Raw genomic sequence first — 23,070 nt, forward strand, 5'->3', positions numbered from 1 at the left:
CAAGGGCTTTCTTTCCAATAGCAATTGCTGGGCCAGCGAGATGACTCGACAAGAGGAGGCGCTTGCTCAAGCCTGATGACCTGGCTGTGATCCCTGGGTCCCATATGGTGAAAAGAGGGAACCAACTCCTGAAAGTTGTCCTTTGACTTTCACCCATGCGGCAGCACATGCAACCACCCCCAAGTAAATAAGTAGGTCATAAATAGAATAATAAAGATTAAATTCATTGCTGTTAGCCAGAAATAACATTGAGGAGCCAGGCACAGTGGCGCACACCTTCAATCCCAGCACTCAGGAGGCAGAGGCAGATGGATCTCTTTTCATGGTCAGCCTGGTGTAGCGAGTGAGTTCCAGGGCAACCAGGACTACACAAAGAAGCCCAGTCTCAAAAAGATAATAATAAAAAAGAAAGAAAGGACAAGAAAAAAGAAAAAGAAAGAGAGGGAGGAAGGAAGGAAGGAAAGCAGGAAGGAAAGCAGGAAGGAAGGAAGGGAATGACATCGGGGAGGGGAGCTGGTGGTCGAGAGAGGCAGAAGGGACCCCAGTCGTTCTTGTCATTCATGTCCTTGTCTTGTCCCAGTCACACCCATTGTCTGCTTGGTCCTCCCCTACAGCTCTTACCTTCTAAAATTCTCTTTTAGCCTCAGCCTGGGCAATCTATTTCTCAACAGTTGGTCAAAATTAAAAGTGAAAACCAAACCAACAAAACAACCCTAACAGCAGAACTAGCTTGTTTGTAACCATTGGGAAGTCTGAGGCAGGAGGCCAGCAAATTGGAGGCCAGCCTGGGCTACCTAGTAAGACACTCTCAACAAACAAAAATAGACAGTCCAACCAAAGGAGAATATAGGCAGGGCTTGTGCCTGTCTACATGGTTACCTCTGTGCCTTATGAGTGAGGGCCTGTAGATGAGGAAGTGTGCATGAGTGTGTGTGTGCGTATGTGTATGCATGCGTGTGTGTGTGTGTGCGTGTGTGTTTCTGAGCTTGGACCACTTTTGCTTATTATTATATCATCCAAGCCTACCCAGTTTCCTTTAAATCCCATGAATCTCTTATTCTTCACAGCTGAGTAATATTGCACGCTGTGCATATGCATATATGTCGACAGCTGTAAGTGTGGGCATTACAAAGTTTGTTTTCTCCCAGTTCCAACTCTGCTATAGTGTGTGGGCGTGTGTGTGCTGGACAGGTGCAGAAAAAATGTAATTGACCGTGAAGGCATAAAGCTCCAAGGCTTCAGAATGGCCACTCAGACAAGTACAGGTGTTCACGGAGATTCATAGCCGTTGAGCCCTGGCAGATGTTTGAATAACTTGCTTAAACTGGCTCTGTGGTGTTTTTATTTGTGAGTCCATTATAATAAGGTGACTTTATTAGAAAAAAAAACCCAAAAACACAAAAAAGAAGCAAAGCAAAACAGGGCTAGGGAGATAGCTGAGTCAGGGAAGGCAAGCACAGAGACCAAAGTCAGCTTCCAGGGACCCACGGGAAAAAGTCGAGGAGTGGGCTGGAGAGAGCTCAGTGGATAAGAGCACCCACATTAGGAGGCTCACAACCACCTGTAACTCAGGGTGTGAGAGGATATACTGCCCTCTTCTGGCCTCCCCAGGTACCTGGACACCCTTAGACTCACAGCCGCAGTCACGGCCACGTACACAGAAAGATAACATCTTAGAAGAATAAATGTGCCTTTAAAAGAACAGTCAGACTTGGTGGTGCACGTTTATAATCAGGAGACAGGAAGACCCCAGGGGTTCGCTGACTAGCCAGTCTAGCCTACTTGGCATGTTCAGATCAGTGGGAGTCCCTGTCTCAAAAAAAAGGGAGGGGCATGGCACCTGAGAAATGACAGTCAAGTTTGTCCTCTGGCCTCCACAACACACACACACACTCCAAATAGCAGAATAAATGTGGAAATCTCTAGAGAAGCCACCTGTAGAGACTAACAGCGTGGTGTGCATTGTGGTTGGTCCTCCTGCACCCCCTCTTCCCGGCCTGTCCATGGCTTGACCCACTCTCCTTCCTCCATCATCCCTGTCCTCTTTGCCCCACCAGCTGGCACTTCCTTGTGCACTTCCCGCTACTTAGGAGTCAGTGGGGTCAAGGCTACTGAGGACAGTTCAGGGATGACTGGATGTGAACCCTTGAACTCCTGTATCTGACACAGCTTCCCTGTAGGTGTCAGGCAGGGACACACTGGGTGGTTCTAGAAAAATCTGGTGTGAGCCTGGACCTTTGGTCCATCTCTGCTATAAAATAAAAACAATTAGTTCTGGGAACCACTGGGCCACCTTGTCCTTCCTCGTGTTACTTTTTCCATTACCCTTGACCTGTCCAGCAGTGTCCTCTGAACTGAGAGACCTCAGTAAGTTCACAGTCCTAAGCTGACGGACCTGGGGACTCTCACCTGCCCTCAAACTCGCCACGTACTCAAGGTTCATCTTGAACTTAAGATCCCCTTGTCTCCACCTCCCAAGGGCTGGGACGCAGGGAACTGAACTCAGATCATAAGGTTTGGAGGCAATCATTTTTATGTAATGAGCCATCTTGCTGGCCCCTAATATGTTTCTTTTGAGTGAGTTTATCTTTCAGGGAATCTATTCATTTCGTGTAAACTGTGAAACGCACTGAAGACAGTTGTTGATGAAATTCCCTTTTAATAGTTATACAATGGGAACACTGGATGGAACAGGAACATTGTGGACATTTTCTTTGTGTGTTTTGTGTTGGGAGGGAGTTGAACTTCTTCAATGAGTGAATTTAGAATTATTTTGAGTTTGTTACTTGGGGGACATTATTTTTGATGTATATTTTGTTCACTTATTTTTCTTGAATTCAAATTATTTGTGTATTATGCTGTTTAAAGCTGCCCAAAAGAATTATCGTAACGAATAACTTTTCTGTGCAGTGCTGGAGATTGAACCCTGGGGGCCTTAGCACACTCTTTCCCCGAGCCACACCGCAGCCCCTCACTGGGGGGTTCTAGGCAGGTGCTGAGAACCATGCTCCCCCACTCCCATTCTGCTTCCCCAAACCCTTCTAACCCTTATTGTCTGACAGGGTCTCATTAAGTTGCCCAGGCTAGTCTCAAACTTATGATCCTCCTGCCTCAGCCTCTTGTTTATTGAGGGTTGGAGTTCTGAGTCACCAGGCCCCGCTGCCATTTCCTATTAGTGAAGCAACATCCTCACGTGTCCTTCCTTCAGTGCCCTGTGGGCTGCAGGCTTCTCCAGCCTGACCCATGGGAGCAGCCCTGTTCCCTGTGTGACAACGAGCATGAGCTCCTGTTCCTTCTCATCTTTTCCTACACCGTCCTCTGGCCTCAAGGACTTTTTTTTCAAAGTTGCGCACTAACTAGCACTGAACACAGAAGCTAGTGTTCACCTCTGCAGTCTCAATGCATCACTCTGTCATAGTCGGGGTTACTATATATCTGTCCGTCCTAGTCGAGGTTACTATGTATCTCTCTGCTCTAGTCAGGGTTACTATGTATCTCTCTACCCTAGTCAGGGTTACTATGTATCTCTCTGCCCTAGTCAGGGTTACTATGTATCTCTCTGCCCTAGTCGGGGTTACTATGTATCTCTCTGTCCTAGTCGGGGTTACTATGTATCTCTCTGTCCTAGTTAGGGTTTCTCTTGCTGTGATAAAGCACCATAACCAAAGCAACTTGGGGAGGAAAGAGTTTATTTGGCTTACACTTCCAGATTTGTCCCTTGAGGAAGGAAGTCAGGGCAGGAACTCAAGCAGGGCAGAAACCTGGAGGTAGGAGCTGATGAAGAGGCCACAGAGGGTACTGCTTACTGACTTGCTCCCCATGGCTTACTTAGCCTGATTTCTTATGGAGCCCAGGGATGGCACCACCCACAACAGGTCAGGACCTCCCCCAAGAATTACTAATTAAGAAAATGCCCTACAGGCTTGCCTACAGCCTAATCTTGTAGAGACCAGTTCTCAACCTGCGAGCCATGACCCCTTATGGGGTCAAAAGACCCTTTCACAGGGGTCGCCTAAGACTACCAGGAAACACAGATATTTACATCATGATTCAAACCAGTAGTAATATTACAGTTATGAAGTAGCAATGATAATTCTGTAATTGGGGTCTCACCACAACCTGAGGAACTGTATTAAAAGGTCACAGCACTGTGAAGATTGAGAACCACTGTTACAGAGCCATTTTCCCGACTGAGGCTTCCTCTTTTGCAGTGACTCTAGCTTACGTCAAGCTCACATAAAACTAGCCAACGCGCACTCTCTGCTCATGAAACCCTGCATCACAAACTCTAGGGGCCACCGTCTCCCGGGGCTCTCATCACAGCATCTCTCCAACTCAGGGAGACTCCATGCCCCCACCTGTATTCACCTCTCCTCACTGCTTCCAGAAAGTCCTTTCAGGCCAATAAGCTGAGGTGACCGTAGGTTCTCTCCATGTCTCCCAGGAACTGTTGTCATTTTCTGTCTGGTACCCAGCATACTGAAACATCACTTTCAGGGGCAGGGGAAGTGAGCAGAGCCGTGTAAAGTGCTTGCGACATAAACCTGAGAACCTCAGTTCAATCCCAGCACCCACGGAAAAGCTGCGTGGCTGTGAGTCTCTGTAATCCCAGCCCCAAGGATGCAGAGACAGGCAGGGTCCCAGGGCTTCCTGGTCAATCAGCCGAGCCAAACAGCGAGGTTCAGGAGACAACCTGTCTCAACAAATAAGGTGAATGGCTCCTGCGAGATGCCACTGTGACCTCTGGCCTTCATGTGCATTGCACTGCACACATATTGTGCTTACACACACACACACACACACGTGCACAAACAAGAAAAATCATTTTCCTATCTTTTGTGTTGCTCTGTGCGTCTGGGGGTGTCTCAATACTTTTTCTATTACGGTGCTCTTTGGCTGGTTCCATGCCCTGTCTGCAGCTCTCCTTGGCGAACTTCCCATAGCTCTGACACCTCCAGTATCGTGGGGTCTCCAACTCAATACAAGCTCCATCCTCACAGCTTCATGCCCTGGCCTCTCCACACACCAGATCTCGGCAGCTTCCCTTGACCTCGGAGGAAGAGTCCCATCCCCTTTATTCTGGCATCCTTCAGGACTCTAAACTTCATGGCTAAAGCTGTCAAGTTCCGCTGCCTGCCTGGGGTGGAACCTGGCCAGTCTCCTTGAATTATATTTGCATAAGCTTTAATTTGTTGTTGATCTTTAATTTTTTTAGAGAGTCCAGGATACACAGGCATATAAAATAGATCTACAAATCAAACATTAACTCATAGCAAATCATAAAGAAATTTACTTTAAAACAATTATCTGTATGGATAGATAGCTTTACAGTTTACTGAAAGTGAAATCAAATTTATATACCAATGAGATGGGTGTGCTTGTTTGTCTGATACAATTTAAAAATATGCTAACTTGATGCTAGTTTAGTAGAGAAATATTAAATCTTTGCTTTCCATAAATAAGAGCCACTATTTTCCACAAGAATGCAAAACGTTTTTTTGTGTGTGTGTGTTTGTGAGTATGATTATGTGTACCAACGTATGTACATATGTAGGTGAAAAGGTGCTGGGTTTCTTCCTTGGTTGCTCTCCATCTCTTTCCTCTCTCTCTCTCTCTCTCTCTCTCTCTCTCTCTTTCTTCTTACTGGGCTTTGAACTCAGATCCACCTCTGTTTAATCCCCTGCCTCTGCTGCAATTAAAGGTATAAACCACCATGCCTGGCTTCCACCTTAGTTTTGAGACAGTCTCTTGTTGAACCTGGAACTCGCCAATTTGGTTGGGTCAGCTGGCTAGCAAGCCCCAGGGATCTGGGCAGTGATGACAGGCACACCCCGCTGTGCTCAGCTCTTCCTGTTGGTACTGGAGATTGAACTCAGGTCCTCATGCTTGTGCGGCAGGCACTTTCACCACCCGAGACAGCTCTCCAAGTTCCAAGAACATAAAACTCCGAACATAGAGTAAAAATGCTACCATGTATAAGCTAGACCAGCGGTGAATCAGGGCTGAGGGGTTGCGGGCAGGTTTGTCGCTGATACACAGACAACAGTGCGTCCAGCACAGAGAGGTCTGCGTTCACATCCAAGGCTTCAGTGCACTCACGAGATGCAGCACAGGAGTGAGTTGCCACAAATATTTCAGGGTTCTTAGGGTTTGGGTTTTGAGTAGAGATTTGGTCGTTGCATGTTTAGAACCATGCAGTCCATTTTTGGTGGCTCATAAATAAAGACTTTGTTCTAGGTGGGCTTCTGTGGTGAACAAGCTCTGTGGTTAATTCCTGACTCACTGGTCCCAGGGGTTAACATTTTATGGAGCAGGAAGTAAGAGCTCAGAGGTAGTGAAGCAGGGAGAACTCAGAAAAGAAAGGAGGTTGGTGATTCAGGGAGACCAACAGCCCTGTCTCTCTTTCAGAGATTGCTGGAACCAGAGGTGTGTGGGACGGAGGAGGATGCAGTCCCCAAGAAGACAGCCAGACAACTCAGTGCCAGAGGATGATGACGGACCACGCAGGTATCTTAGTTTCCTTTCTGTTGCTGTGATAAACACCACAGCCAACAGCCACTTGGGGAGGAAATGATTTATTAGGCTTACACTTCCAGTCATCTGTCTGACTTACTCATAAAGAAAGGATTTAATATGTAGCTCTTGGGGCCAGATGGTTAGAATCCATGCCTGTCATCACAGGGAGCATGGCAGAGGCAGGCAGACATGGCACGGGAGCAGTGGCTGAGAGGTCACATCTTGAGACATAGCCACATGGCGGAGGGACACTCTCTGGGATTGGTGTGTGTCTTTGGAAACCTCAAAGCCCACCCCCAGTGACACACCTCCACCAACAAGGCCACACCTCTGGATCCTTTCCAAACAGTTCCACTGACTGTGACCACCACTGAGAACAAGTCTTCAAATAGAGAGGTGTGGCCCTCATTCTAACATAGTCACCTGGGGAAGCCACAGCAGCAATAGTGAAGCAGGGATTCTGGAGGAGAGCAGCTCCATCAGATTCCTTATGTTACCCTAGATCACACTCCTAAGGAAGGAACCACCCACAGTGGACTGGGCCCTCAGACATTAAACAAGAAAAACACAAGATAATTAGTCACAACACTTGGAAGGCCAAAGCAGGTGGATTTTTGTGAATTCCAGTCCAAATACAGTTACTTAGTAAGACCCTGCCTCAATTCTTTAAAAAAAATGAAAACAGAAAAAAAGAGTAAAAAGGGAAGAAATGGCCACACATTTTCTCTGTTAATATGTCTCCACACAAATAATTCTAACGTGTCAACTTGACAAAAAAAAATGAGCCTGGAAAGCAGAAGTGGCAAGGCCAATGCAAAGACATGGGGAAGGAGTACCCGTGCCCTAAACAAAGAGTAACTGAGATGGGAGCAAAGGAGACCTGAGCTTTAGAATGTGAATGCTGGAACCATGCATAGCAGAAAGGTAAGATGAGGAAATAGAAAGAGAAATGGCCATGGAGGGTAGGAGGGACATTGTGGAAACAGATAGGGTGAGAGGGCAGACTATGGAGGGTTTGCAGCCATGAAAAAATCCAAGGGACGCTGGGAAACAAGATAAGATCCATGCATGACTAGAAGAACAAAGGGCACACAAGTAGACAACAGCAACAAAAAGATGACAAAGATGTCTAAAAACAGGGAAATGACACTGTTTTGAAATGTAATATGAAATGATTTTCATACAATTAATGTTTAATAATGGGAACATGAATGCTTTCTCTGCAAAAGAGAAGAATTGCTAGTTAGGATTGAAGGATACTAGGAGAAAGGCAACATTTGATAAAAAAAAAAACAGAAGAGGAGATGAATGAAAAGAGAATCTGGGGTAAAGAAGAAAACAAAAAATTTACAATACAACAAACAAAAAAAACTAACTAAAAAAACAGTAGGAACCACAATTTACAAAAATATACAATGAAATAAGGTATTTTTAAAAATTAAAATAATGTAAAGACAAAATACAATAAGAGTCAATAATACAAAAATATAATGATATAAATAATATTAAAAATGAAAGAAAAACTAAATTTAACCAAAATAAAATAATACACAATAAATAACCATGAAGCAGGGTAAGATAAAACTTAAAAAACTACAACAATTTTTAAGGGAAAAGGGAAAAAGATTAAATACAAAGGAAATATTTCCCACAGCCAATTCAGGAAAAAATTCTCTTTCTGATGAAGACACAAAAGCTCCTAAAGAAGAAGACACTGTTCAACCTACAATCAAGAATGATTATGAGGAAGATATGTCTCCTGATGCTGAACTCGAATCTACTTCTGGTGAAGTCACCACTGCTCCATCTGAAGTCACCACTCCTGTATCAGAAGTCACCACACCTCCTGGTGAAGTCAGCGCACCTCCATCTGAAGTCACCACTCCTCCAGGTAAAGTCACTACTCCTCTAGGTAGACACACCACTTCTTCATCTGAAGTCACCATTCTTCCTGGTGAACTCACCACTCCTGCTGGTGAAGTGACTCGACAATCTGAAGTTACTACTGCTCCAGGTGAAGTCAGTAGTTCTCCAGCTGAAATCACCACTCCTCCATCGGAAGTCACTAGTCCTCCATCTGAAGTCACTAGTCCTCCTAGTGAAGACAACACTCCTACATTTGAAGTCACTAGTCCTCCAACTGAAATCACTAGTCCTCCAGCTGAAATAACAACTCTTCTATCTGAAGTCACTGGTCCTCCACGTGAAGTCACCACTGCTCCATCTGAAGTCACTACTTCTCCCGGTGAAGACACTACTCCTAATGGTGAAGTCACCACTTCTCCATCGGAAGTCACCAGTCCTTCATCTGAAGTGACCACTCCTCCATCTGAAGTCACAAGTCCTCCAGGTAAAGTCACCACTTCTACATATGAAGTCACCACTTCTACATATGAAGTCACCACTCCTCTGGGTGAAGTCACAAGTCCACCATCTGAAGTCACCACTCCTCCTGGTGAAGTCACCACTCCTCAATCTGAAGTCACCACTCCTCCATCAGAAGTCACAACTTCTACTGGTGAAGTGACTCCTTCATCTGAAGTCACTACTCGTCCAGGTGAAGTCACCACTCCACCTGCTGAAATCACTACTCCTACATCTGAAGTCACCACTCCTCCTGGTGAAGTCACCACTCCTCCATCTGAAGGCACTACACCTGCATCTGAAATAACCACTCCTCCTGGTGAAGTCACTACACCTCCATCAGAAGATGCTACTCCTCCCGGTGAAGTCACCAGTCCTCCATCAGAAGTCACCACTCCTTCATCTGAAATCACTAGTCCTCCAGCTGAAATCACCACTCCACCATCTGAAGTCACAACTCCTCCAGGTGAAGTCACCAGTCCTCCGAGTGAAGTAACCACTCTTCCATCTGAAGTCACCAGTCCTTCTGGTGAAGTCACCACTCCTCCATCTGAAGTCACGACTCCTGCATCTGAAGTCATCACTCCTTCTGGTGGAGACACCTCTGTTCCATCAGAACTCACTAGTCCTCCAGGGGAAGTCACTACTCCTCCATCTGAAGTCACCACTCCTCCTGGTGAAGTCACTACTCCTCCATCTGAATTCACCACTCCTCATGGTGAAGACACTACTCCTCCTGGTGAACTCACTTCTTCTCCAGATGAAGTCACCACTCCTCCCGGTGAAGTGACCACTCCTCCATCTGAAGTCACTACTCCTGCATCTGAAGTCACGACTCCTCCAGGTGAAGTCACTTCTCCTCCAGGTGAAGTCACCACTCCTCATGGTGAAGTCACTACTCCTCCTGGTGAAGTTACTACTCCTCCAGGTGAAGTCACTACTCCTGCAAACGAAGTCACTACTCCTTCAGTTGAAGTCACCACTCCTCCAGGTAAAGTCACTTCTCTTCCAGGTGATGTCACCACTCCTCCTGGTGAAGTCACCACGCCTCCATCTGAAGTCACCACTCCTCCATCTGAAGTCACTACTCCTCCTGGTGAAATCACTACTCCTCCATCTGAAGTCACCACTCTTCCTGGTGAAGTCACTACTCCTCCATCTGAAGTCACCACTCCTCCTGGTGAAGTCACTACTCCTTCATCTGAAGTCACCACTCCTCCTGGTGAAGTCACTACTCCTCCATCTGAAGTCACTACTCCTCCAGGTGAAGTCACCAGTCCTCCCAGTGAAGTAACCACTCTTCCATCTGAAGTCACCAGTCCTTCTGGTGAAGTCACCACTCCTCCATCTGAAGTCACGACTCCTGCATCTGAAGTCATCACTCCTTCTGGTGGAGACACCTCTGTTCCATCAGAACTCACTAGTCCTCCAGGGGAAGTCACTACTCCTCCATCTGAAGTCACCACTCCTCCTGGTGAAGTCACTACTCCTCCATCTGAATTCACCACTCCTCATGGTGAAGACACTACTCCTCCTGGTGAACTCACTTCTTCTCCAGATGAAGTCACCACTCCTCCCGGTGAAGTGACCACTCCTCCATCTGAAGTCACTACTCCTGCATCTGAAGTCACGACTCCTCCAGGTGAAGTCACTTCTCCTCCAGGTGAAGTCACCACTCCTCATGGTGAAGTCACTACTCCTCCTGGTGAAGTTACTATTCCTCCAGGTGAAGTCACTACTCCTGCAAACGAAGTCACTACTCCTTCAGTTGAAGTCACCACTCCTCCAGGTAAAGTCACTTCTCTTCCAGGTGATGTCACCACTCCTCCTGGTGAAGTCACCACGCCTCCATCTGAAGTCACCACTCCTCCATCTGAAGTCACTACTCCTCCTGGTGAAATCACTACTCCTCCATCTGAAGTCACCACTCTTCCTGGTGAAGTCACTACTCCTCCATCTGAAGTCACCACTCCTCCTGGTGAAGTCACTACTCCTTTATCTGAAGTCACCACTCCTCCTGGTGAAGTCACTACTCCTCCATCTGAAGTCACTACTCCTCCAGGTGAAGTCACCACTCCTCATGGTGAAGTCACGACTCCTCCAGGTGAAGTCATTACACCTCCTGGGGACGTCACCACTCCTCATGATGAAGTCACTACTCCTGCTGGTGAAGTCACCACTCCTCCATCTGAAGTCACTACTCCCCCAGGTGAAGTCACTACTCCTGCCTCGGAAGTCACTACTTCTCCAGGTGAAATCACTAGTCCGTCAGGTGAAGTCACCACTCCTCATGGTGAAGTCACTACTCCTCCAGCTGAAATCACCACTCCTCCATCTGAAGTCTCTAGTCCTCCAGGGGAAGTCACCAGTCTGCCATCTGAAGTCACTACTCCTCCATCTGAAGTCACCACTCCTCCTGGTGAAGTAACCACTCCTCTATCAGAAGTCACTACTCCTCTCGGTGAAGTCACCACTCCTCATGGTGAAGTCACTACTCGTCCTGGTGAAGTTACTACTCCTCCAGGTGAAGTCACTCCTCCTGGGGACATTACCACTCCTCATGGTCAAGTCACTACTCGTCCTGGTGAAGTTACTACCCCTCCAAACGAAGTCACTACTCCTCCAGTTGAAGTCACCACTCCCCCAGGTGAAGTCACTTCTCTTCCAGGTGATGTCACCACTCCTCCTGGTGAAGTTACTACTCCTCCATCTGAAGTCACCACTCCTCCTGGTGAAGTCACTATTCCTCCATCTGAAGTCACCACTCCTCCTGGTGAAGTCACTACTCCTCCATCTGAAGTCACCACTCCTCATGGTGAAGTCACTACTCCTCCTGGTGAAGTAACTTCTCCTCCAGGTGAAGTCATCACTCCTCCTGGTGAAGTTACTACTATTCCATCTGAAGTCACCACTCCTCCCGGTGAAGCCACCACTCCTCCATCTGAAGTCACTACTCCTGCATCTGAAGTCACCACTCCTCCAGGTGAAGTCACTTCTCCTTCAGGTGAAGTCACCACTACTCATGGTGAAGTAACTACTCTTCCTGGTGAAGTTCCTATTCCTCCAGGTGAAGTCACTACTCCTCCTGGGGACGTCACCACTCCTCATGGTCAAGTCACTACTCCTCCTGGTGAAGTTACTACTCCTCCAAACGAAGTAACTACTCCTCCAGTTGATGTCACCACTCCTCCATCTGAAGTCACTACTCCTGCATCTGAAGTCACCACTCCTCCAGGTGAAGTCACTTCTCTTCCAGGTGATGTCACCACTCCTCCTGGTGAAGTTACTACTCCTCCATCTGAAGTCACCACTCCTCCTGGTGAAGTAACTACTTCTCCAACTGAAGTCACCACTACTCCTGGAGAAGTCACTACTCCTCCATCTGAAGTCACCACTCCTCCCGGTGAAGTCACCACTCCTCCATCTGAAGTCACTACTCCTGCATCTGAAGTTACCACTCCTCCAGGTGAAGTCACTTCTCTGCCAGGTGATGTCACCACTCCTCCTGGTGAAGTTACTACTCCTCCATCTGAAGTCACCACTCCTCCTGGTGAAGTCACTACTCCTCCAACTGAAGTCACTACTCCTCCTGGTGAAGTCACTACTCCTCCATCTGAAGTCACCACTCCTCCCGGTGAAGTCACCACTCCTCCATCTGAAGTCACTACTCCTGCATCTGAAGTCACCACTCCTCCAGTTGAAGTCACTTCTCTTCCAGGTGATGTCACCACTCCTCCTGGTGAAGTTACTACTCCTCCATCTGAAGTCACCACTCCTCCTGGTGAAGTCACCACTCCTCCATCTGAAGTCACCATTCCTCCTGGTGAAGTCACTACTCCTCCATCAGAAGTCACCACTCCTCCCGGTGAAGTCATCACTCCTCCATCTGAAGTCACTACTCCTGCATCTGAAGTCACCACTCCTTCAGGTGAAGTCACTTCTCCTCCAGGTGAAGTCACCACTCCTCATGGTGAAGTCACTACTCTTCCTGGTGAAGTTACTACTCCTCCAGGTGAAGTCACTGCTCCTCCTGGGGACGTCACCACTCCTCATGGTCAGGTCACTACTCCTGCTGGTGAAGTTCCTACTCCTCCAAATGAAGTCACTACTCCTTCAGTTGAAGTCACCACTCCTCCAGGTGAAGTCACTTCTCTTCCAGGTGATGTCACCACTCCTCCATCTGAAGTCACCACTCCTCCTGGTGAAGTTACTACTCCTCCATCTGAAGTCACCACTCCTCCTGGTGAAGTCACCACTCCTCCAGGTGAAGTCACTTCTCTTCCAGGTGATGTCACCACTCCTCCATCTGAAGTCACCACTCCTCCATCTGAAGTCACTACTCCTCCATCTGAAGTCACCACTCCTCCATCTGAAGTCACTACTCCTCCATCTGAAGTCACTACTCCTCCATGTGAAGTCACCACTCCTCCATCTGAAGTCACTACTCCTCCATCTGAAGTCACGACTCCTCCCGGTGAAGTCACCACTCCTTCATCTGAAGTCACTACTCCTCCAGGTGAAGTCACCACTCCTCCATCTGAAGTCACTACTCCTGCATCTGAAGTCACCACTCCTCCATCTGAAGTCACTACTCCTCCATCTGAAGTCACCACTCCTCCATCTGAAGTCACTACTCCTCCATCTGAAGTCACCACTCCTCCCGGTGACGTCACCACTCCTCCATCTGAAGTCACCACTCCTCCAGGTGAAGTCACCACTCCTCTTGGTGAAGTCACTACTCCTGCTGGTGAAGTTCCTTCTCCTCCAAACGAAGTCACTACTCCTCCAGTTGAAGTCACCACTCCTCCAGGTGAAGTCACTTCTCTTCCAGGTGATGCAACCACTCCTCCTGGTGAAGTTACTACTCCTCCATCTGAAGTCACCACTCCTCCTGGTGAAGTCACCACTCCTCCAGGTGAAGTCACTTCTCTTCCAGGTGATGTCACCACTCCTCCTGGTGAAGTTACTACTCCTCCATCTGAAGTCACCACTCCTCCTGGTGAAGTCACTACTCCTCCATCTGAAGTCACCACTTCTCCATCTGAAGTCACTACTCCTCCATCTGAAGTCACCACTCTTCCATCTGAAGTCACTACTCCTGCATCTGAAGTCACCACTTCTCCAGGTGAAGTCACTTATCCTCCAGGTGAAGTCACCACTCCTCATGGTGAAGTTAATACTCCTCCATCTGAAGTCACCACTCCTCTTGGTGAAGTCACTACACTTCCTGGTGAAGTTACTACTCCTCCAGGTGAAGTCACTACTCCTCCTAGGGACGTCACCACTCCTCATGGTCAAGTCACTACTCCTCCTGGTGAAGTTACTACTCCTCCAAACGAAGTCACTACTCCTCAAGTTGAAATCAACACTCCTCCAGATGAAGTCACTTCTCTTCCAGGTGATGTCACCACTCCTCTTGGTGAAGTTACTACTCCTCCATCTGAAGTCACCACTCCTCCTGGTGAAGTCACTACTCCTCCAACTGAAGTCACCACTCCTCCTGGTGAAGTCACTACTCCTCCATCTGAAGTCACCACTCCTCCCGGTGAAGTCACCACTCCTCCATCTGAAGTCACTACTCCTGCATCTGAAGTCACCACTCCTCCAGTTGAAGTCACTTCTCTTCCAGGTGATGTCACCACTCCTCCTGGTGAAGTTACTACTCCTCCATCTGAAGTCACCACTCCTCCTGGTGAAGTCACCACTCCTCCATCTGAAGTCACCATTCCTCCTGGTGAAGTCACTACTCCTCCATCAGAAGTCACCACTCCTCCCGCTGAAGTCACCACTCCTCCTTCTGAAGTCACTACTCTTGCATCTGAAGTCACCACTCCTCCAGGTGAAGTCACTTCTCCTCCAGGTGAAGTCACCACTCCTCATGGTGAAGTCACTACTCTTCCTGGTGAAGTTACTACTCCTCCAGGTGAAGTCACTACTCCTCCTGGGGACGTCACCACTCCTCATGGTCAGGTCACTACTCCTGCTGGTGAAGTTCCTACTCCTCCGAACGAAGTCACTACTCCTTCAGTTGAAGTCACCACTCCTCCAGGTGAAGTCACTTCTCTTCCAGGTGATGTAACCACTCCTCCTGGTGAAGTTACTACTCCTCCATCTGAAGTCACCACTCCGCCTGGTGAAGTCACCACTCCTCCATCTGAAGTCACTACTCCTGCATCTGAAGTCACCACTCCTCCATCTGAAGTCACTACTCCTCCATCTGAAATCACTACTCCTCCATCTGAAGTCACCACTCCTCCATCTGAAGTCACTACTCCTCCATCTGAAGTCACCACTCCTCCCGGTGAAGTCACCACTCCTCCATCTGAAGTCACCACTCCTCCAGGTGAAGTCACCACTCCTCTTGGTGAAGTCACTACTCCTGCTGGTGAAGTTCCTTCTCCTCCAAACGAAGTCACTACTCCTCCAGTTGAAGTCACCACTCCTCCAGGTGAAGTCACTTCTCTTCCAGGTGATGTAACCACTCCTCCTGGTGAAGTTACTACTCCTCCATCTGAAGTCACCACTCCGCCTGGTGAAGTCACCACTCTTCCTGGTGAAGTCACCACTCCTCCAGGTGAAGTCACTTCTCTTCCAGGTGATGTCACCACTCCTCCTGGTGAAGTTACTACTCCTCCATCTGAAGTCACCACTCCTCCTGGTGAAGTCACTACTCCTCCATCTGAAGTCACCACTTCTCCATCTGAAGTCACTACTCCTCCATCTGAAGTCACCACTCCTCCATCTGAAGTCACTACTCCTGCATCTGAAGTCACCACTTCTCCAGGTGAAGTCACTTATCCTCCAGGTGAAGTCACCACTCCTCATGGTGAAGTCACTACACTTCCTGGTGAAGTTACTACTCCTCCAGGTGAAGTCACTACTCCTCCTAGGGACGTCACCACTCCTCATGGTCAAGTCACTACTCCTCCTGGTGAAGTTACTACTCCTCCAAATGAAGTCACTACTCCTCAAGTTGAAATCACCACTCCTCCAGATGAAGTCACTTCTCTTCCAGGTGATGTCACCACTCAGCCTGGTGAAGTTACAACTCCTCCATCTGAAGTCACCACTCCTCCTGGTGAAGTCACTACTCCTCCATCTGAAGTCACCACTCCTCCCGGTGAAGTCACCACTCTTCCATCTGAAGTTACCACTCCTCCAGGTGAAGTCACTTCTCCTTCAGGTGAAGTCACCACTCCTCATGGTGAAGTCACTACTCCTGCTGGTGAAGTCACCACTCCTCTATCTGAAGTTCCTACTCCTCCAGGTGAAGTCACTACTCCTCCATCTGAAGTTACCACTCCTCCTGGTGAAGTCACTACTCCTCCTGGTGAAGTTCCTACTCCTCCAAACGAAATCACTACTCCTCCAGTTGAAGTCACCACTCCTCCAGGTGAAGTCACTTCTCTTCCAAGTGATGGAAACACTCCTCCTTCTGAAGTTACTACCCCTCCATCTGAAGTCACCAGTCCTCCTGGTGAAGTCACCACTCCTCCAGGTGAAGTCACTTCTCTTCCAGGTGATGTCACCACTCCTGCTGGTGAAGTTACTACTCCTCCATCTGAAGTCACCACTCCTCCATCTGAAGTCACTACTCCTGCATCTGAAGTCACCACTTCTCCAGGTGAAGTCACTTCTCCTCCAGGTGAAGTCACCACTCCTCATGGTGAAGTCACTACTCTTCCTGGTGAAGTTACTACTCCTCCAGGTGAAGTCACTACTCCTCCTGGGGACGTCACCACTCCTCATGGTCAAGTCACTACTCCTCCTGGTGAAGTTACTACTCCTCCAAACGAAGTCACTACTCCTCAAGTTGAAATCACCACTCCTCCAGGTGAAGTTACTTCTCTTCCAGGTGATGTCACCACTCCTCCTGGTGAAGTAACTTCTCCTCCATCTGAAGTCACCACTCCTCCTGGTGAAGTCACTACTCCTCCAACTGAAGTCACCACTCCTCCTGGTGAAGTCACCACTCCTCCATCTGAAGTCACCACTCCTCCATCTGAAGTCACCACTCCTCCATCTGAAGTCACTACTCCTGCATCTGAAGTCACCACTCCTCCAGGTGAAGTCACTTCTCCTCCCGGTGAAGTCACCACTCCTCATGGTGAAGTCACTACTCTTCCTGGTGAAGTTACTACTCCTCCTGGTGAAGTTACTACTCCTCCTGGTGAAGTTACTACTCCTCCAAACGAAGTCACTACTCCTCCATCTGAAGTCACCACTCCTCCTGGTGAAGTCACTACTCCTCCATCTGAAGTCACCACTCCTGCATCTGAAGTCACTACTCCTGCATCTGAAGTCACCACTCATCCTGGTGAAGTCACCACTCTTCCATCAGAAGCCATTACTCATCCAGGTGAAGTCACTACTCCTCCATCTGAAATCACCACTCCTCCAGGTGAAGTCACTTCTCCTCCAGGTGAAGTCACCACTCCTCATGGTGAAGTCACAACTCCTCCAGGTGAAGTCACTACACCTCCTGGGGACGTCACCACTCCCTATGATGAAGTCACTACTCCTGCTGGTGAAGTCAGCACTCCTCCATCTGAAGTCACTACTCCTCCAGGTGAAGTCACTACTCCTGCCCCTAAATTCACTACTTCTCCAGGTGAAATCACTAGTCCTTCAGGTGAAGTCACCACTCCTTATGGTGAAGTCACTACTCCTCCAGATGAAGTCACTACACCTCCTGGGGACGTCACCACTCCTCCTGGTGAAGTCACTACTCCTCCATCTGAAGTCACCACTCCACCTGGTGAAGTCACTACTCCTCCATCTGAAGTCACCACTCCTCCCGGTGAAGTCACCACTCCTCCATCTGAAGTCACTACTCCTGCATCTGAAGTCACCACTTCTCCAGGTGAAGTCACTTCTCCTCCAGGTGAAGTCACCACTCCTCTTGGTGAAGTCACTACTCTTCCTGGTGAAGTTACTACTCCTCCAGGTGAAGTCACTACTCCTCCTGGGGACGTCACCACTCCTCATGGTCAAGTCACTACTCCTCCTGGTGAAGTTACTACTCCTCCAAACGAAGTCAGTACTCCTCCAGTTGAAGTCACCACTCCTCCAGGTGAAGTCACTTCTCTTCCAGGTGATGTCACCACTCCTCCTGGTGAAGTTACTACTCCTCCATCTGAAGTCACCACTCCTCCTGGTGAAGTCACTACTCCTCCATCTGAAGTCACCACTCCTCCTGGTGAAGTCACTACTCCTCCATCTGAAGTCACCACTCCTCCTGGTGAAGTCACTACTCCTCCATCTGAAGTCACCACTCCTCCTGGTGAAGTCACTACTCCTCCATCTGAAGTCACCACTCCTCCTGGTGAAGTCACTACTCCTCCATCTGAAGTCACCACTCCTCCTGGTGAAGTCACTACTCCTCCATCTGAAGTCACCACTCCTCCTGGTGAAGTCACTACTCCTCCATCTGAAGTTACCACTCCTCCTGGTGAAGTCACTACTCCTCCATCTGAAGTCACCACTCCTCCTGGTGAAGTCACTACTCCTCCATCTGAAGTCACCACTCCTCCTGGTGAAGTCACTACTCCTCCATATGAAGTCACCACTCCTCCTGGTGAAGTCACTACTCCTCCATCTGAAGTCACCACTCCTCCTGGTGAAGTCACTACTCCTCCATCTGAAGTCACCACTCCTCCTGGTGAAGTCACTACTCCTCCATCTGAAGTCACCACTCCTCTTGGTGAAGTCACTACTCCTCCATCTGAAGTTACCACTCCTCCTGGTGAAGTCACTACTCTTCCATCTGAAGTCACCACTCCTCCTGGTGAAGTCACTACTCCTCCATCTGAAGTCACCACTCCTCCTGGTGAAGTCACTACTCCTCCATCTGAAGTCACCACTCCTCCTGGTGAAGTCACTACTCCTCCATCTGAAGTCACCACTCCTCCTGGTGAAGTCACTACTCCTCCATCTGAAGTCACCACTCCTCCAGGTGAAGTCACTTCTCTTCCAGGTGATGTCACCACTCCTCCTGGTGAAGTTACTACTCCTCCATCTGAAGTCACCACTCCTCCTGGTGAAGTAACTACTTCTCCAACTGAAGTCACCACTACTCCTGGAGAAGTCACTACTCCTCCATCTGAAGTCACCACTCCTCCTGGTGAAGTCACTACTCCTCCATCTGAAGTCACCACTCCTCCTGGTGAAGTCACTACTCCTCCATCTGAAGTCACCACTCCTCCTGGTGAAGTCATTACTTCTACAGCTGGAGTCACCACTCTTGACGTTACCACCGCTCCTGATTTCACCACAAGTACTCATGTCGTCACCACAAGTACTCATGTTACCACCACCACTCCTGTGACCACTACCACTACTGTGATCACCACCACTCCTAAACCTACTACCACCTCTGTTGTCACCTCCTCCATGGGTAAGCTTTTTTTCATTTCCTTTTCTTTTTTTCTGTTGTTTTTCTGTTTTGCTTTGCATTTTATTGAACGTTTTTCTTCATGTTTTTAAACTTTGTCTCTCCCCACCTTCTTCTCTATAATATTTTTTCTTGTTCTTTTCTCTTACCCTTTCTGCATTCTGTATTTCAATTCTGCCCCTGCATATCTCATTTTATATATCTGCCCCTTTTCCTTCTCTTTTTTTTCCCATTACATTTTCTCCTTTTTATTTTGCACCGTGCTCTGTATTCTTGTTTGTTTTTTCAATCTTTATTGCTTCTGTCACAGATTGTTAACTTTTTTCCTGTCTTCTTTCTGCTTCTATTCTAGTATCCTTCGCGTGCTACAGCAGACCACAGTGTTCCCGTTTATCTTCAGACACACTCACACATACACAGACACTCACATGCACTCACACATACTCACATACATACAGACACAGTCACACACATCCACAGATACTCACAGAATCTATACACACTCACACACACACACTCACACACACATATTACAGGCATGCTTGCTTCAATCTTTGCAACGTATTTTTTATCTTTTTCTTGTTTCTCTATTTGTCTCTGGGTCAAGTCCTTTGGAAAAACGTTCGATGATGTCATTAAATCTCTGTCTGTTTTTCCCCTCCACAACACTTGGTCACTGATACTTCTGTATTCAGGGCTTGTTTTCTTTGTTTTTCAAGACCTGTTTGCCACTGGCAATCACACATGTCTTATTTGCTTTCTTATTACTAGTTTGACTCAATTCTTTCCCCTCTCACCCTGCAGTAGTGGGTCTGGCGGAGCCGAGTGCTCCCTCTCTTCCTTGTGTTGTGTCTCTCTATTTCGATGTGATGTGCTCCCTTGCACTGTCTCTCCTTGCTGTCTGTTCTTGTTCTATTATAATCTATTGTCGTTTGTACTTTGTATGAAGTGTGCAGTTCACAGTGTAAGGTATTCTTTCCAGTCGCCCTCCTACACTGAGAAAGGACCTTCTATGTATTCAATAATTTACTAAATAAATGCTCAAATACATGAACTAACATTGAACATTATGGCTGGATCCTGTAATCCATCCACTCAGCAATCCAAAGTCAGAAAAGTGTTAATTTGAGGACAGCCAGGGTTATATAGTACAGCCCAGCCTAGTTCTGACAATATATTACAGAGAGAGAGAGGGAGGAAGGGAGGGAGGGAGGGAGATCCTAAAAGTGAGTGAATAAATGGTTTGGGGAGATGGCTCAGTCAGTGAAGCGCCAGCTATGGAAGGAGATGGACCTGAGCCCAGACCTCCAGAACCCATGTAAAATCTGAGGAGGCTAGTCTAAGGCAGACACAGGAGGATCCCTGAGGCTCACCAGACAAGGCTAGTGAAATCAGGCAGCTCCAAGGGTCAGTGAGTTGTGACCTAAACATAAACGGTGGAGAGCAGTTGAGAAAGACACTCGATATAGCATCCGGCCTACACACACATGCGCGTGCACACACACACACACACACACACACACACACACTCATTGCATTTAATAAGTACATACGACAATGAGAATTTGAGAATTTGAACTATTTGAAATTGAGCTGCACAGATCCTGGGGAGCTATGAGTAGCTGTGCCTATCCTACCATGTCTCTCTGTCGAGCTCTCTGTCTCTGACTAGCAGAAGTTATAAACAGTCATAACAGCCCAACATAGCACCCCAGACTCTTCCTGAGCATGGAGAGGCAAGTTGATGCCTATTTTCACCCTTGGTGGACTCAGCACTGGTCAGCGGCCCCGGATTCACCCCGTCTCTGTCTCTGACATAATGCCTGTTTGCTTCTCTTTCATGCCTGTGAGATTACTGGATGGCAGCTGAACTGAGGGTCAGATCAAGCTCTCTGGGCACTTGGATAGGACTCTGTCTACATTGCTTCTGTCTGTGAAGCGAGGACAACGCTGACTGTCCTGTGAATGTAGGGTCTTGTCAGAATGTCCAATTACACAGGGTCACTGGGTGTAAACCAGACATGGTGGTACATTCCTGGCCTCTAATCCCAGAACTTGGGAGGCTGAAGCCTGTTCAAAGCCAGCTTATGCTATATAGTGAGAAACCATCTCGGAAAATTAGAGAGGCAGGGAAAAAGAAGAGGATGGAAAAGGTTAAGGAAAAGACAGAACAAATGGGGAAGGAAAAGGAAGAAAGCAAGGCGAGAAGGAGTGAGGGGCAGCAGCGTCTGGAACACGTCAAGTTGTGGCATGCTACACCAATGTGTACAAGATCTTGGCTTTGTCTTTTGCAGTGATCTGCCAGAATGGAGGATCCTGGTCAGGGGGGGTCTGCCTTTGCCCCAATGGCTTCTCGGGGGATCGCTGTCAGAATCCTGCTCCAATTGTCGACTGTCAGAACGGAGGGACGTGGGACGGCCTCAAATGTCAGTGCACCAGCCTCTTCTACGGACCACGGTGTGAGGAAGTGCAGGAGACCTTTGAGATAGGTGAGTGAAAATTCAATCAACGACAGATGCAGGCCGGGCTCTCCCTCCCCAGGGCCCAGCATAGAAATCTCCCTCCAGCACCTGTCCTTGCCCTACCTCTTATGCCCCATGGTTTTTTTTAATGATTTATTTATGTGTGTGAGCACATGGGTGGAGCATGGGCGTGTGTGTGTGTGCGTGTGCACGTATGCATGTGCTGCATGTGTGGGCACCCACAGAGGGCAGAAGAAAGAGTTGGATCACCTAGAACTTGAGCTACAGTAATTATGACTGCCTGACTGGGCTGCTGGGAACTGATCTCCAGTCTCCCACAAAGGCGATACACACTGTTGATCTCAGAACCATCACTCTCGCCACCCCATAGTTTACATTTACTTGGTGATAAAAATGTTTTTAAAAACTCTAAATAAAAAAAGAAAACAAAACAGAGGCAGGCAAGATGGCTCTTGCCACCAAGCCCGAAGACAAGAGTTCAGTTCCTGGAACCTACATGGTGGAAAGAGAAAACTGGCTCCCACACGCTGTCCTCTGACCTCCACACATGCGCCCCCCCTCCACATACAAATAAAAACTAAATATAAGACGAACAGAAGGAATCAAGGGCTGGAGAGACAACTCAGCTGGTAAAGTGCTTGTCACAGGAGCAGGAAGAGCTGTTTGGTGCCTGGCACCCAATTAAAAAGCCGGGTGTGGCAGTGCACACCCAAAATCCCAAATGGGGGGAGGACAGAGAGCAATGAGCAATGGGCCCCTGGAACTCACCGACCAGTCAGCATACCCAAACTGGTGAGTTCCAGGTCCCTTGAGAGACCGTCTCAAAAAATAAGGTGGAAATCGACGAAGAGAGACACTCAATGTTCACCTCTGACCTCCACTGCACAGGTGCACACGGCTCTCACATCTCCACAGGCGCGCGCGCGCACACACACACACACACACACACACACACACACACACACCACAGTACACATATAAGAATAAATACATGGAAAAAAAAAGAATAAATACATGGGGGCTGGAGAGATGCCTCCGTGGTTAAGAGCACTGGCTGCTCTTGCAAAGGACCCAGGTTCGGTTCCCAGCACCCACATGGCTGCCCACAGTCATCTGTAACTCCAGTTCCAGGGGATCTCATGCCCCCCTTCTGGCCTGCAGGTGTACATGCAGACAGAACACTGTATACATAATAAATAATAAATCTTTGAAAAACCCAAGCTAATTAACTACACTGTGGTTGCAGAGGGTGGTCCCCCATTTACCGTGTTGGAGTCGTAGTGTCTTATTCTGGACTGGAGGGTAGCTTGGTTG

General features: G+C 48.1%; 1 protein-coding gene across 4 annotated transcripts in view; it reads left to right on the plus strand.

The window, feature by feature from the left end:
• Muc17 (mucin 17, cell surface associated) overlaps positions 1–23,070 on the plus strand; it is a 33,584-nt gene that overhangs the window by 3,493 nt on the left and 7,021 nt on the right. The window contains exons 2-5 of one of the 4 annotated variants that reach the window (XM_087903504.1): positions 6,409–6,507; positions 8,171–15,685; positions 15,749–19,276; positions 21,568–21,762. In XM_087903504.1, the coding sequence (XP_087759630.1) occupies positions 6,409–6,507; positions 8,171–15,685; positions 15,749–19,276; positions 21,568–21,762 (11,337 nt within the window). Of the gene's footprint in view, positions 1–6,408; positions 6,508–8,170; positions 19,277–21,567; positions 21,763–23,070 lie in introns of all 4 variants that reach the window. The other 3 variants (XM_087903505.1, XM_087903501.1, XM_087903502.1) reach the window with 3 other exon arrangements.

This window comes from Myodes glareolus, chromosome 2 (genome assembly GCF_982192425.1).
Source record: "Myodes glareolus chromosome 2, mMyoGla1.1, whole genome shotgun sequence".
Lineage (NCBI taxonomy): Eukaryota > Metazoa > Chordata > Mammalia > Rodentia > Cricetidae > Myodes > Myodes glareolus.